The sequence below is a fragment of the Nerophis ophidion genome, linkage group LG20 (genome assembly GCF_033978795.1).
Source record: "Nerophis ophidion isolate RoL-2023_Sa linkage group LG20, RoL_Noph_v1.0, whole genome shotgun sequence".
NCBI classification, from domain to species: Eukaryota; Metazoa; Chordata; class Actinopteri; order Syngnathiformes; family Syngnathidae; genus Nerophis; species Nerophis ophidion.
Window position 1 is genome coordinate 36,587,052 of NC_084630.1, and position 16,843 is coordinate 36,603,894.

General features: G+C 45.2%; 1 protein-coding gene across 8 annotated transcripts in view; it reads left to right on the forward strand.

Annotated features, from left to right (window-relative positions):
• Window positions 1-16,400, forward strand: part of LOC133539091 (spectrin beta chain, non-erythrocytic 1-like) — an 86,415-nt gene extending 70,015 nt beyond the window's left edge. For 7 of the 8 annotated variants that reach the window (XM_061881138.1, XM_061881137.1, XM_061881139.1 and 4 more), the window contains 19 exons: window positions 2,574-2,776; window positions 2,854-2,944; window positions 5,910-6,056; window positions 6,125-6,388; window positions 6,457-6,669; window positions 6,749-6,838; window positions 6,898-7,176; window positions 7,253-7,383; window positions 7,460-7,664; window positions 7,989-8,363; window positions 8,465-8,848; window positions 8,924-9,008; window positions 9,060-9,256; window positions 9,326-9,429; window positions 9,501-9,543; window positions 10,924-11,117; window positions 11,184-11,357; window positions 11,422-11,464; window positions 15,832-16,400. In XM_061881138.1, coding sequence (XP_061737122.1) covers window positions 2,574-2,776; window positions 2,854-2,944; window positions 5,910-6,056; window positions 6,125-6,388; window positions 6,457-6,669; window positions 6,749-6,838; window positions 6,898-7,176; window positions 7,253-7,383; window positions 7,460-7,664; window positions 7,989-8,363; window positions 8,465-8,848; window positions 8,924-9,008; window positions 9,060-9,256; window positions 9,326-9,429; window positions 9,501-9,543; window positions 10,924-11,117; window positions 11,184-11,357; window positions 11,422-11,464; window positions 15,832-16,035 — 3,426 coding nt within the window. In that variant the 3' untranslated portion in view covers window positions 16,036-16,400. Of the gene's footprint in view, window positions 1-2,573; window positions 2,777-2,853; window positions 2,945-5,909; window positions 6,057-6,124; window positions 6,389-6,456; window positions 6,670-6,748; window positions 6,839-6,897; window positions 7,177-7,252; window positions 7,384-7,459; window positions 7,665-7,988; window positions 8,364-8,464; window positions 8,849-8,923; window positions 9,009-9,059; window positions 9,257-9,325; window positions 9,430-9,500; window positions 9,544-10,923; window positions 11,118-11,183; window positions 11,358-11,421; window positions 11,465-15,756 lie in introns of all 8 variants that reach the window. The other variant, XM_061881142.1, reaches the window with a different exon arrangement.
• Window positions 16,401-16,843: the final 443 nt, after the last annotated feature.

Below are 16,843 nucleotides of genomic sequence, written 5' to 3' on the forward strand. Positions count from 1 at the left end.
CATGACAGTGCCCTCTGCTGGTGGACTACAGTCATGACAACTCTCTGATGGTGGACTGCAGTCATGACAGCCGCTCTGCTGGTGGACTACAGTCAGGACAACTCTCTGATGGTGGACTGCAGTCATGACAACTCTCTGATGGTGGACTGCAGTCATGACAGCCGCTCTGCTGGTGGACTGCAGTCATGACAACTCCATTTGCTTGCGAACTGCAGTTATCACAACCACTCTGCTGGTGGACTGCAGTCATGACAACCACTCTGGTGAGGGACTGCAGTGATGGCAGCCTCTCTGCTGGCTGACTGCAGTCATGACAGCTCCCTCTGCTGGCGGACTGCAGTCATGACAACTCTCTTTGCTGGTGGACTCCAGTCATGACAGCCTCACTGCTGGTGGACTGCAGTCATGACAACTCCATTTGCTTGTGAACTGCAGTCATGACAACCACTCTGCTGGTGGACTGCAGTCATGACAACCACCCTGCTGGTGAACTGCAGTCAAGACAGCCTCTCTGCCGGTGGACTGCAGCCATGACAGCGCCCTCTGCTGGTGGACTGCAGTCATGACAACTCTCTGCTGGTGGACTGCAGTCATGACAACTCTCTGCTGGTGGACTGCAGTCATGACAGCCGCTCTGCTGGTGGAATTCAATCATGACAACTCCATTTGCTCGTGAACTGCAGTCATGACAGCCTCTCTGCTGGTAGACTACAGTCATGACAACTCCATTTGCTTGCGAACTGCAGGCATGACAACCACTCTGCTGGTGGACTGCAGTCATGACAACGACTCTGCTGGGGGACTGCAGTCATGGCAGCCTCTCTGTTGGCTGACTGCAGTCATGACAGCTCCCTCTGCTGGTGGACTGCAGTCATGACAACCACTCTGCTGGGGGACTGCAGTCATTGCAGCCTCTCTGCTGGCTGACTGCAGTCATGACAACTCCATTTGCTTGCGAACTGCAGTCTTGACAACCACTCTGCTTGCGAACTGCAGTCTTGACAACATCTCTGCTGGTGGACTATAGTCATGACAACTCCATTTGCTTGCGAACTGCAGTCTTGACAACCACTCTGCTGGTGGACTGCAGTCATGACAACAACTCTGCTTGCGAACTGCAGTCTTGACAACCACTCTGCTGGTGGACTGCAGTCATGACAACCACTCTGCTGGTGGACTGCAGTCATGACTGCATCTCTGATGTTGGACAGCAGTCATGACAGCGCCCTCTGCTGGTGGACAGCAGTCATGTTAACTCCATTTGCTTGCGAACTGCAGTCATGACAACCACTCTGCTGGTGGACTGCAGTCATGACAACGACTCTGCTGGGGGACTGCAGTCATGGCAGCCTCTCTGTTGGCTGACTGCAGTCATGACAGCTCCCTCTGCTGGTGGACTGCAGTCATGACAACCACTCTGCTGGGGGACTGCAGTCATTGCAGCCTCTCTGCTGGCTGACTGCAGTCACTGCAACTCCATTTGCTTGTAAACTGCAGTCATGACAACCACTCTGCTGGTGGAATATAGTCATGACAACTCCATTTGCTTGCGAGCTGCAGTCTTGACAACCACTCTGCTGGTGGACTGCAGTCATGACAACCACTCTGCTTGCGAACTGCAGTCTTGACAACCACTCTGCTGGTGGACTGAAGTCATGACAACCACTCTGCTGGTGGACTGCAGTCATGACAACCACTCTGCTGGTGGACTGCAGTCATGACTGCCTCTCTGATGTTGGACAGCAGTCATGACAGCGCCCACTGCTGGTGGACAGCAGTCATGTGAACTTCCTCTGCTGGTGGACAGCAGTCATGTTAACTCCCTCTGCTGTTGGACTGCAGTCATGACAGCCTCTCTGCTGGTGGACTGCAGTCATGTCAACTCCTTCTGCTGTTGGACTGCAGTCATGTCAACTCCTGCTGTTGTACTGCAGTCATATCAACTCCTTCTGCTGTTGGACTGCAGTCATGGCAGCCTCTCTGCTGGTGGACTGCAGTCATGACAGCCTCTCTGCTGGTGGACTGCAGTCATGTTAACTCCCTCTGCTGTTGGACTGCAGTCATGTCAACTCCTTCTGCTGGTGGACTGCAGTCATGACAGCCTCTCTGCTGGTGGACTGCAGTCATGTTAACTCCCTCTGCTGTTGGACTGCAGTCATGACAGCCTCTCTGCTGGTGGACTGCAGTCATGTCAACTCCTCTGCTGTTGGACTGCAGTCATGACAGCCTCTCTGCTGGTGGACTGCAGTCATGACAGCCTCTCTGCTGGTGGACTGCAGTCATGTCAACTCCCTCTGTTGGTGGACTGCAGTCATGATAACTCCCTCTGCTGGTGGACTGCAGTCATGACAGCTCCCTCTGCTGGTGGACTGCAGTCATGCCAGCCTCTCTGCTGGTGGACTGCAGTTTTGACGGCTCCCTCTGCTGTTGGACTGCAGTCATGACAGCTCCCTCTGCTGGTGGACTGCAGTCATGACAATCATTTTCTCCTGGGTCTTTGGGCAAATGTATTGGAACGAATCGCCGTTGTCCGAGTTGGATGCTCCTGGTCCGACAGCAATCTTCCTCTGCAGGCCTACATCCTAGCCCACACGGAGATGCCCATCATGCTGGAGGCGGCCGAGGCGGCCATTAGGAAGCAGGAGGACTTCATGACCGCCATGGACGCCAACGAGGACAAGATCAGCAGTGTGGTGGAAAGCGGCAGGCGGCTGGCCAGCCACGGGAACATCAATAGTGAGCGGATCCTGGAGCGAGTCACCTGGGTGGACGTCAGGTGAGCTTGCTTGATGTTTCTTCTAAGCAGTCAGTATCGGTCCAAGGCCATAATTGCACCTCAACTGATGGCTTCAGGCATAAGAAGAACATGGAGGCTGCAGTGGAGCTTCTGATCCAACTGAAGGACAACCGAGATGTGCAGAAGTTCCTGCAGGACTGCCAGGAGGTCAGGTTGCAATATGTGCTGTAGTACTATGTGCTTCCTCTGGGTGTGATAGTGAGAGCATTGTGTCACCTGTGCTTGCTCAAGGTACAGGTCAGAGATTTGAACATTTGTGCAGCTGCAGAAGTCCTTTCAATTGAAAGGGGCTTTATTGACAAGGGAAACATACGTTTACATTGACAAAGCCAGCATTAAAACACAATCAAAACAATTAAAATGTATCAAACTGACTTGACTCTCATCTTTCCTCGCATTACCACTTCCTGCCACAAGAGGCATTGGGGAGTTCAATGGCAGGAGGCCAAACAGCAAAGTTAGCGATGGAAGGAAATGTAAATGTTTATTTATATTTGTATAACGCTCAATTATACCTAAAATTATGTGGTGTGTATTTATATTTATATAACACTTAAATACACTTAAAATTATATGGTGGGTATTTATATTTACATAACACTTAATTATACCTAAAATTATAGGGTGTATTTATATTTATATAAAACTTAACTATACATAAAATATATGGTGTGTATTTATACAACACATAATTATACCTAAAATTATACATTTTATTTATATTTCTATGACACTTAATTATACCTAAAATGTGTATTTATATTTATGTAACACTTAAATGTACCTAAAATTATATAGTGTGTATTTATATTTATACAACACTTAACTATACCTAAAATTATATAGTGTGTATTTAAATTTATATAACACTTGATTATACCTAAAATGATACCCACAGCACTTTACATTATACAAACCCCGTTTTCATATGAGTTGGGAAATTGTGTTAGATGTAAATATAAACAGAATACAATGATTGGCAAATCCTTTTCAAGCCATATTCAGTTGAATATGCTACAAAGACAACATATTTGATGTTCAAACTCATAAACTTTATTTTTTTATTTTTTGCAAATAATCATTAACTTTAGAATTTGATGCCAGCAACACGAAACAAAGAAGTTGGGAAAGGTGGCAATAAACACTGATAAAGTTGAGGAATGCTCATCAAACACTTATTTGGAACATCCCACAGGTGTGCAGGCTAATTGGGAACAGGTGGGTGCCATGATTGGGTATAAAAGCAGCTTCCATGAAATGCTAAGTAATTCACAAACAAGGATGGGGTGAGGGTCACCGATTTGTAAGCAAATTGTCGAACAGTTTTAGAACAACATTTCTCAACGAGCTATTGCAAGGAATTTAGGGATTTTACCATCTACAGTCCGTAAAATCATCAAAAGGTTCAGAGAATCTGGAGAAATCACTGCACTTAAGTGATGATATTATGGACCTTTGATCCCTCAGGTGGTGCTGCATCAAAAACCGACATCAGTGTGTAAAGAATATCACCACATGGGCTCATGAGCACTTCATAAAACCACTGTCAGTAACTACAGTTGGTCGCTACATCTGTAAGTGCAAGTTAAAACTCTACAATGCAAAGCAAAAGACATTTTATCAACAACACCCAGGAACGCCGCTGATGCAAAATGGTGAAGTAATCTGTGGTCTGACGAGTCCACATTTCAAATTATACTTGGAAACTGTGGACGTGGTGTGCTCCAGAACAAAGAGGAAAACCATCCAGATTGTTATAGGCGCAAAGTTGAAAAGACAGCATCTGTGATGGTATGGGGGTGTATTAGTGCCCAAGGCATGGGTAACTTGAAGGCACCATTAATGCTAAATGGTCCATACAGGTTTTGGAGCAACATATGTTGTCATCCAAGCAACGTTATCATGGACGCCCCTGCTTATTTCAGCAAGACAATGCCAAGCTTTGTCACAACAGCGTGGCTTCGTAGTAAAAGAGTGCGGGTACTTTCCTGGCCCGCCTGCAGTCCAGACCTGTCTCCCATGGAAAATGTGTGGTGCATTATGAAGCGTAAAATAGGACAGCGGAGACCCCGGACTGTTGAAGGACTGAAGCTCTACATAAAACAAGAATGGGAAAGAATTCCACTTTCAAAGCTTCAACAATTAGTTTCCTCAGTTCCCAAACGTTTATTGAGTGTTGTTAAAAGAAAAGGTGATGTAACACAGTGGTGAACATTCCCTTTTCCAACTACTTTGGCACGTGTTGCAGCCATGAAATTCTAAGTTACCGTATTTCCTTGAATAACCGCCGGGGCGCTAATTAATTTAAAACCTCTTCTCATTCCTGCGCTTATTCAAGGCATTTGGTAAAAGTAAGCAGGCGCTAATAATTTTAAAACCTCTTCTCACCCCTGCGCTTACCAATGGCATGCAGTAAAAACTGAGTGTGATTAAAAATATATATATAAAAAACGATTCTGCAGTCGCGACCCGGTGGTTCGGGACCACTGTTCTACAACATGTCCTTGCTCCCACCTTTGCACCTTGATATCTGCGTGTAGGTAGGACACATGCAATGCATACTTGGTCAACAGCCATACTGTTAACACTGATGGTTGTGATATAAAAAACTTTAAAACTCTAACTAATATGCGCCACACTCTGTGGACCCACACCAAACAAGAATAACAAACACATTTCTGGAGAACATTGGCTCTGTAACACAGTATGAACGCAACGTAAGAATTACCCAGAATTCCAATGCATCCATGACTCTTGGCTATACTATACACGCGCCCCCAACCCCGCCCACCTCAACGGACGCACAGCACAGAGGGGGGGGCCAACTCATATGGAAACGGGGTTTGTACATCACGCACACACACACACATACACACACACACACGCACGCACACACACACACACACGCACACACACACACACACACACACGCCTGCCATGCAAGGTACTAACCAGCAGCTATCAGGAGCAAGGGTGAAGTGTCTTGCTCAATGACACAACGGCCGTGACTACGATGGCGGAAACTGCAATCGAATCTGGAACCCTCAAGCCGCTCCACCATCCGTGCCACGCCCCCATGAGTTGATTGCTAACATGTGTTTTTCTGGGCTAGCTGACTTTGTGGATCAATGAGAAGATGCTGACGGCTCAGGACATGACCTACGACGAGGCTCGGAACCTGCACAGCAAATGGCTGAAGCACCAGGCCTTCATGGCTGAACTGCAGTCCAACAGAAAATGGCTGGACAAGATCCAGAAGGTACTGGTTCAAGTAACACTGATCATGTTCCATTTCTTTCTGTTCTTCAATTTGAGCCCCTGCATCAGGACGCCACGCTGCTGGTCTCAGAGAAGTTGGAGACAGAGAGGGTGGTGACGGAGCAGCTGGCCCTGCTACACAGGATGTGGGCCGAGCTTGAGTCCAGCACCCAGACCAAAGCTCAGTGTCTGTTCGACGCCAACAAGGCGGAGCTTTTCACCCAAAGCTGCTCCGACCTGGACCAGTGGCTGGTCAGGCTGGAGGGTCAGATCCAGTCTGATGACTTTGGAAAAGACTTGACGTCCGTCAACATCCTGTTAAAGAAACAACAGGTAGCACGACTAAGCACCGCTACTTAGACGTACTTGCAGAGTGCTGCACCTGTGCTGTGTGACGGCAGATGCTGGAGAAGCAGGTGGAGGTGCGTCAGCGGGAGGTGGTGGAGCTGCACACGATCGGTCAAGAGGTGACAGACACTGACCATGGGGATGGGCGGCGGCAGCAGGTGGAGAAGAAGTTCCAGGAGTTGCTGGAGCCACTCTGCCGCCGAAAGAACTTCTTGGTGGCGTCCAGAGAAGTTCATCAGTTCAACCGTGACGTAGAGGACGAGATTGTAGGCAGCTGCTGACCCTACATGAGATGTTAAGTTGACCATGACCCATGGATCTTCATCGCATCTCTTTTTTATTCAGCTTTGGGTCAAAGAGAGGCTGCCCCTCGCAACCTCCAGGGAACACGGACACAACCTCCAGGCCGTTCAGCTGCTCATGAAGAAGAATCAGGTGAATATGTGGGTCATGTGATCACGTGTGTGATCCAACAACATATTTGTCCTCCGCAGACACTCCAGAAGGAGATCCAAGGCCACCATCCACGCATTGATGACATCTTGGAACGCAGTCGCAGTCTCCTCAAAGACGGACACTCTGAGGCCGATGTCACTCTACAACGAGTGGCCGACTTGCGGCTTCTGTGGGTGCAGCTGACCGAGGAGGCCGAGCAGCGCCGCAACAGGCTGGAGAAGACGCACAAAGCCCAGCAGTATTACTTCGATGCGGCCGAGGCCGAGGTGTGGATGAGCGAGCAAGAGCTGTACATGATGTCGGAGGAGAAGGCCAAGGTGGGTGGAGTCACTCATCGCTGAGTGGGCCGGGTCCTTTGCCGTGCGTGACGTTTGAGGGTGTGGTTCTTTTCAGGACGAGCAGAGTGCCGTCAGTATGCTGAAGAAACACCAGATCGTGGAACAGGCGGTGGAGGACTACGCCGAGACTGTGCACATGCTCTCCAAGACGAGTCGGGGACTTGTGGCCGCTGCACACCCAGACAGGTTAGCAAGAGCTTGTTTGCGCATGAGTTCTATTGCCGTGGTAACAGTTTTCTGTGTTTGTGCGTATGCACGCCAGCGAGCGCATCAGCCTGCGTCAGTCTCAGGTGGACAAGTTGTACGCTAGCCTGAAGGATCTGTCCGAGGAGAGGCAGGCCAAACTGGACGAGAGGCTACGCCTTTTCCATCTCAACCGGGAAGTTGATGACGTGGAACAATGGATCGCCGAGAGGGAGGTCGTGGCTGGATCTCACGAACTTGGACAGGACTATGAACACGTCATGGTACGCTAACAGCGCCAAGTCTACTAAGATGGCTAGTGAAGGTTGAATGGAAGTCCAAAGTGATCTTGGTCCAGAATCTGCAGATTGTATTCCTGCAACCATCCAAATGGTTTCCTCAGTCCTGATCCCAAATGTCTTTTTCTACATTTGTTGATCAAGAGATCTTTGAAGCAGGTTTTGGTTGGAATCCATCACTATGTTGTGAGCTTCGATTGGCAGTTGGAGTTTTGATCAAGATGGCATCCATTCAACCTTCAGAAACATCTTTATTAGCATGTGTGAGTCCTGCACTCCACCTCACTTCTCCTGTGGGACTCGCTTCAGATGTTACAGGAACGTTTCAGGGAGTTTGCGCGGGACACAGGAAACATTGGACAGGACCGCATGGATGCCGTTAATCGGCAGACTGACGAGCTCATCAACTGTGGCCACGGAGACGCCGCCACCGTGGCTGAGTGGAAGGACGGGCTAAACGAGGCCTGGGCGGACCTGCTGGAGCTCATAGACACCCGGACGCAGATCCTGGCTGCCTCCTTCGAGCTGCACAAGTTTTACCACGATGCCAAGGAGATACTGGCTCGCGTTGCGGACAAACGACAGAAGCTTCCCAACGAATTGGGCCGAGACCAGAACACGGTAGACCTGTTGCAGAGGGCGCACATCACCTTTGAGCGTGACATCCACGCACTGGGGATGCAGGTGGGTGTGACGGGAGGAGGTGACGTGGCGTGACGGGAGGAGGTGACGTGGCGTGACGGGAGGAGGTGACGTGGCGTACACTGACCTTTGACCATTGACAGGTAAGGCAGCTGCAGGAGGATGCAACCCGCCTTCAGTCCGCCTACGCAGGAGACAAAGCAGACGACATCCAGCGGCAGGAGAGCGAGGTCCTGGCCGCCTGGAATGACCTGTTGGATGCCAGCGACCGACGCAGACTCCTCCTCCTGGACACCGGCGATAAGTTCCGCTTTTTCAACATGGTCCGAGACCTTATGATGTGGATGGACCACGTTGTCTGGCTCATCCAGGCCCAGGAGCAACCTCGGGACGTGTCGTCCGTGGAGCTGCTGATGAACCAGCATCAGGGCGTCAAGGCTGAGGTAGACGCCCGCAACGACACCTTGAGCGCTTGTGTGGACCTGGGCAAGGCGCTGCTCGCCAACAAACACAAAGCGTCACAGGAAGTCAGCCCCCTCGCTCAGCATGCAACCAAAATGAAAGTCTGCAAAATGACTCATAGTTGTTCAATCTGTGGGCAGATAAAAGAGAAGCTGCTTCAGTTGACGGACAAGAGGAAAGACATGATCGACAAGTGGGAGGATCGATGGGAGTGGCTACGACTCGGTAAGGCGAAAGATGAATTTCTTTGTCCTGCCAATCATGAACTTTGTGCAGTCCTTGAGGTGCACCAGTTCTCGCGGGATGCGGGTGTGGCGGAGGCTTGGCTTCTGGGTCAGGAGCCCTACCTGTCCAGCAAGGAGGTGGGTCAGAACGTGGACGAGGTGGAGAAGCTCATCAAACGCCACGAGGCCTTCGAAAAGTCAGCCGCCACCTGGGAGGAACGCTTCTCTGCGTTGGAGCGCCTAACCACGGTGAGCAACGGACGGGGGTGGGAAGTGTTAGCGGTAGATGGTGGCGTGATAAGGTGTCGCCTCCTCTAGATGGAACTGTTGGAGGTGAGGAGGCAGCAGGAGCAGGAGGAGGCAGAGAGGAAGACGCGACGGCCATCTTTAGAGACGCCTGCCGTCCAGCCGCAAGAGCAGAGGTGGAGGAACAACGCCGTGACAGGAAGTGCAACACATGAGCACGTTAACCTTTCTTTGTTTGCTTCGACAGCAACAACCACAATGGCATTTCGTCTGAACAGGACTCCCCTCAGGTCAGCCATGCCACCATTGATGTACTTACATTTTACAGGAGGTGACTTACCTTCCCGGTAGGGTTTATTCAGGTGTACTGGAAAGGAGGCTACGCCGGATAGTGGAACCTCGGATTCAGGAGGAACAGTGTGGTTTTCGTCCTGGTCTTGGAACTGTGGACCAGCTTTATACTCTCGGCAGGGTTCTTGAGGGTGCATGGGAGTTTGCCCAACCAGTCTACATGTGCTTTGTGGACTTAGAGAAGGCATTCGACCATGTCCCTCAGGAAGTCCTGTGGGGAGTGCTCAGAGAGTATGGGGTATCGGACTGTCTTATTGTGGCGGTCCGCTCCCTGAACGATCAGTGCCAGAGCTTGGTCCGCATTGCCGGCAGTAAGTCGAACACGTTTCCAGTGAGGGTTGGACTCCGCCAAGGCTGTCCTTTGTCACCGATTCTGATCATTACTTTTATGGACAGAATTTCTAGGCGCAGTCAAGGCGTTGAGGGGTTCCGGTTTGGTGGCCGCGGGATTAGGTCTCTGCTTTTTGCAGATGATGTGGTCCTGATGGTTTCATCTGGCCAGGATCTTCATCTCTCACTGGATCGGTTCGCAGCCGAGTGTGAAGCAACCGGAATGAGAATCAGCACCTCCAAGTCCGAGTCCATGGTTCTCGCCCGGAAAAGGGTGGAGTGCCATCTCCGGGTTGGGGAGGAGACCCTGCCCCAAATGGAGGGGTTCAAGTACCTAGAAGTCTTGTTCACGTGTGAGGGAAGAGTGTATCGTGAGATCGACAGGCGGAACGGTGCGGCGTCTTCAGTAATGCGGACGTTGTACCAATCTGTTGTGGTGAAGAAGGAGCTGAGCCAGACGGCAAAGCTCTCAATTTACCGGTCGATCTACGTTCCCATCCTCACCTATGGTCATGAGCTTTGGGTCATGACCGAAAGGACAAGATCACGGGTACAAGCGGCCGAAATGAGTTTCTTCCGTCGTGTGGCGGGGATCTCCCTTAGAGATAGGGTGAGAAGCTCTGCTATCTGGGAGGAACTCAAAATAAAGCCGCTGCTTCTCCACATCGAGAGGAGCCAGATGAGGTGGTTCGGGCATCTGGTCAGGATGCCACCCGAACGCCTCCCTAGGGAGATTTTTAGCACACGTCCAACCGGTAGGAGGCCACGGGGAAGACCCAGGACACGTTTGGAAGACTATGTCTCCCGGCTGGCCTGGGAACGCCTCGGGGTCCCCCGGGATGAGCTAGACGAAGTGGCTGGGGAGAGGGAAGTCCTGCTTAGGCTGCTGCCCCCGTGACCCGGCCTCAGATAAGCGGAAGAAGATGGATGGATGGATGGATGGATGGATGGATGGATGGATGGACTTGATGTACTTTCCTGTTAATCAGAACGGTATGGCTGGCGTGCTGATGAACGGGCTGGCAGACAGCAGCTCAAAGGAACCGAGTCCCGCCCCCTCGCCAGAGAGCGGCAGGAAGAAGAAGAAAAGCAGCGTGGCGTCCACAATGGTGACCTCACAGCTGGAAGGCCTTCTGAATCGCAAACACCAGTGGGAGGGGCCAAACAAGAAGGCGTCCAACAGGTTACCATCTTTTCTCTTGGCTCCTCCCTCCCGTGCGCCACTCACCCTCTGCTCTGTGTCGGGCAGGTCATGGCACCACGTGCTCTGTGTCATCAGCAAACAGGAAATGGGCTTCTACAAGGACAGCAAGGCAGCGGCGCAGGGCGTGGCCTATCACAGCCAGCTGCCTGTCAGCCTGAAAGACGCCACCTGCGACGTGGCGTCCGACTACAAGAAGAAGAAACATGTCTTCAAACTGAGGTAACGTCAGTGGGCCCACAGCACCTTCCAAACAGGAAGTTGAGGGTGGCTCTTTGTTTTCCAGAGTCACCGACGGCAACCAATTTCTGTTCCAAGCCAAAGATGAAGTGAGTTTATATTCTTTCTACCTCCGTCCTGGGCAATTATTTTGACTCGGGGGCCAAATTTAGAGACAAAATGTGTCTGGGGGGCCGGTATATCTGACTTTTAGGAACACTAATACAAAACCTCACAATAATGTCTGAATGCTAAAAACGTTACGACAGACCGCCTTCAAAAACGGAATGGCATCTACATTTTTTTTACTAAATCACACAGCCAGAATGGCCTTGCGATGAAGTAGCGACTTGTCCAGGGTGTACGCCGCCTTCCGCCCGATTGTAGCTGAGATAGGCGCCAGCGCCCCCCGCCACCCCAAAAGGGAATAAGCGGTAGAAAATGGATGGATGGATGGAGACAGCCAGAATGTACATGAAAATAAAAAATGTGGGATTTAAACACATTAACTATGAAGGATAAAACACTGAATATTGACAACATATGAACATCACACCCCCTCTCCATCCACATATTTTACAATCAAGCAAAACGCAACAAAAATATGAAGGTGAAGTGTAAAAGGAAAAAGCCCACCTCCAATCTGATATATCTGACGGATCACTAAGCTTTACAACTTGTTGTAAAAGTCTCCTTCCACGCCCTCCCTGACACCCACATTTCAACTCATTACATGACCATAGTAACTAATTACATGACCAGAGTAACTAATTACATGACCATAGCAACTAATTACATGACCAGAGTAACTAATTACATGACCAGAGTAACTAAATAGATGACATAGTAACTAACTATATTACCATAATAACAAATTATATCACCACAGTAACTAATTAGATGACCACAGTAACTAATTAGATGACCATAGTAACTAATTAGATGACCATAGTATATAAGTAAATGACCATAGTAACTAATTATATTACCATAGTAACTAATTATATTACCACAGTAACTAATTAGATGACCATAGGAACTAATTATATAACCATAGTAACTAATTATATTACTATAGTAACTAATTATATCACCACAGTAACTAATTAGATGACCATAGTAACTAATTAGATGACCATAGTAACTAATTATATTACCACAGTAACTAATTATATTACCCTAGTGACTAATTATATTACCACAGTAACTAATTAGATGACCATAGTAGCTAATCATATTACCCAAGTAACTAATTATATTACCCTAGTAACTAATTATATTACCACAGTAACTAATTAGATGACCATAGTAACTAATTGGATGACCATAGTAACTAATGATATTACCTTAGTAACTAATTAGATGACCATAGTAACTAATTAGATGACCATAGTGACTAATTAGATGACCTTAGTAACTAATTAGATGACCATAGTAACTAATTAGATGACCATAGTAACTAATGATATTACCATAGTAACTAATTAGATGACCATAGGAACTAATTATATAACCATAGTAACTAATTATATTACTATAGTAACTAATTATATCACCACAGTAACTAATTAGATGACCATAGTAACTAATTAGATGGCCATAGTAACTAATTATATTACCACAGTAACTAATTATATTACCCTAGTGACTAATTATATTACCACAGTAACTAATTAGATGACCATAGTAGCTAATCATATTACCCAAGTAACTAATTATATTACCCTAGTAACTAATTATATTACCACAGTAACTAATTAGATGACCATAGTAACTAATTGGATGACCATAGTAACTAATGATATTACCTTAGTAACTAATTAGATGACCATAGTAACTAATTAGATGACCATAGTGACTAATTAGATGACCTTAGTAACTAATTAGATGACCATAGTAACTAATTAGAGGACCATAGTAACTAATGATATTACCATAGTAACTAATTAGATGACCATAGTAACTAATGATATTACTATAGTAACTAATTAGAGGACCATAGTAACTATTTAGTTGACCATAGTAACTAATTAGATGACCATAGTAACTAATGATATTACCATAGTAACTAATTAGATGACCATAGTAGCTAATTAGATGACCATAGTAACTAATTAGATGACCATAGTAACTAATGATATTACCACAGTAACCAATTAGATGACCATAGTAACTAATTAGATGACCATAGTAACTAATTAGATGACCATAGTAACTAATTAGATGACCATAGTAACTAATTATATTACCATAGTAATTAATTAGATGACCATAGTAACTAATTAGATGACCATAGTAACTAATGATATTACCATAGTAACTAATTAGAGGACCATAGTAACTAATTAGATGACCATAGTAACTAATGATATTACCATAGTAACTAATTAGATGACCATAGTAACTAATTAGATGACCATAGTAACTAATGATATTACCATAGTAACTAATTAGATGACCATAGTAACTAATGATATTACTATAGTAACTAATTAGATGACCATAGTAACTAATGATATTACCATAGTAACTAATTAGATGACCATAGTAACTAATATTACCATAGTAACTAATTAAATTACCATAGTAACTAATTAGATGACCATAGTAACTAATGATATTACCATAGTAACTAATTAGATGACCATAGTAACTAATTAGATTACCATAGTAACTAATGACATTACCATAGTAACTAATTAGATGACCATAGTAACTAATGATATTACCATAGTAACTAATTAGATGACCATAGTAACTAATTAGATGACCATAGTAACTAATGATATTACCATAGTAACTAATTAGATGACCATAGTAACTAATTAGATGACCATAGTAACTAATGATATCACCATAGTAACTAATTAAATGACCATAGTAACTAATGATATTACTATAGTAACTAATTAGATGACCATAGTAACTAACTAGATGACCATAGTAACTAATGATATTACCATAGTAACTAATTAGATGACCATAGTAACTAATGATATTACTATAGTAACTAATTAGATGCCCATAGTAACTAATGATATTACCATAGTAACTAATTAGATGACCATAGTAACTAATGATATTACCATAGTAACTAATTAAATGACCATAGTAACTAATTAGATGACCATAGTAACTAATGATATTACCATAGTAACTAATTAGATGACCATAGTAACAAATTAGATGACCATAGTAACTAATGATATTACCATAGTAACTAATTAGATGACCATAGTAACTAATTAGATGACCATAGTAACTAATGATATTACCATAGTAACTAATTAGATGACCATAGTAACTAATTAGATGACCATAGTAACTAATGATATTACCATAGTAACTAATGATATTACCATAGTAACTAATTAGATGACCATAGTAACTAATTAGATGACCATAGTAACTAATTAGATGACCATAGTAACTAATGATATTACCATAGTAACTAATTAGATGACCATAGTAACTAATTAGATGACCATAGTAACTAATGATATTACCATAGTAACTAATGATATTACCATAGTAACTAATTAGATGACCATAGTAACTAATTAGATGACCATAGTAACTAATGATATTACCATAGTAACTAATTAGATGACCATAGTAACTAATTAGGTGACCATAGTAACTAATGATATTACCATAGTAACTAATTAGATGACCATAGTAACTAATTAGATGACCATAGTAACTAATGATATTACCATAGTAACTAATTAGATGACCATAGTAACTAATTAGATGACCATAGTAACTAATGATATTACCATAGTAACTAATGATATTACCATAGTAACTAATTAGATGACCATAGTAACTAATTAGATGACCATAGTAACTAATGATATTACCATAGTAACTAATTAGATGACCATAGTAACTAATTAGGTGACCATAGTAACTAATGATATTACCATAGTAACTAATTAGATGACCATAGTAACTAATTAGATGACCATAGTAACTAATGATATTACCATAGTAACTAATTAGATGACCATAGTAACTAATTAGATGACCATAGTAACTAATGATATTACCATAGTAACTAATGATATTACCATAGTAACTAATTAGATGACCATAGTAACTAATTAGATGACCATAGTAACTAATGATATTACCATAGTAACTAATTAGATGACCATAGTAACTAATTAGGTGACCATAGTAACTAATGATATTACCATAGTAACTACTGTATCATGCAAAAGTGCAGATTCCAAGTATTGAAAGACTTAGTAGGGTGATTCTAAAAGATGAGTGCACATCATAATAGCAGCTACACTTTACATCTTAAACATCTAAGAAAATGATTTGGGAATGTCTGGCGGGCCAGATTGAAAAGCTTAACGGGCCGCACGTGGCCCCCGGGCCTTCATTTGCGCAGGTCTGATTTTCCTGGTCAGTAGCATCCGGTTGCCATGGTGATGCCAACTCTTGACCACCATGTTGGACTTTGCAGGAAGAGATGAGCGCCTGGATCCAGGCCGTCATCAACGCCAGTGCCGGCCTCAACGCCAGTGCCGCCAACGGGCCGAGCGGCGACCTCACCGTGACGCCGGCTGACGAAGCACAAGATGTGAGGAAGGAGAAGGACAAAGAGAAACGCTTTAGTCTCTTTGGCAAGAAGAAGCACGAGGTCACCTTGCCGTCAAACAGGAAGTGACATACCTGACAACAAATACTTTTTCTTGATAGCGCACATATTCCAGGGTGGACTTTGACTTGGATTATTTGTCAAGTGACGCGTCGTTGATAATAAAGTGGACCGACATTTGTTTGTGTTCCCACTGTCACCACCGACTAGCATAGCATGCTAAGCTAACTAGCATGTCGCCTGAAAGCTTTGGTTAGGAGCACTGAGGATGACTCTCTTATTCAACTGAAACTTGCTTGCTGGTTGTTAAGTCTTCACTCTGAAATATGCTCACACTTTGAGACATAATCAGGCCTCCATCTTTAGGAATGAACAAGCTCCATATTTAAATCTATCCTTCAACTGTTGACCAATAATTAAAAACACTAAATGCACTTTGTGTGTTGGAGTTCTTCCACCTGCCCAGCAAATACTGGTCATGTGTGAGCTAAAGTCACGCTTTGTGAGGCCACAACCATGAGGCCAATGCTAGCAGAGGGATGCTAAAGTTGCTCTTATCTGGCATCAATGAAAATAACAATATAACCAAGTAAATGCGGCTATTGTTGATATGAAATAAGAATCAGAATCAGAATCAGACATACTTTATTAATCCCTGAGAAGAAATTAAAATGTTCAGCACAATCCCATTCAAGATGAGACGAACATTACAAGGGGACCGAACAGGATCGCTGACGGGTCTGCAGAGTTTCGGCGCCCCTTGCAAAAAAAGGTGAGATACAGGTAAACAAGTGGGGGGAATGAGAGATAAAAATAAAAGATTAAAATGAAATAAAAAAATTGGTCTAAGCCTGGGCCCCTGGAGAGGGAGTCCAGA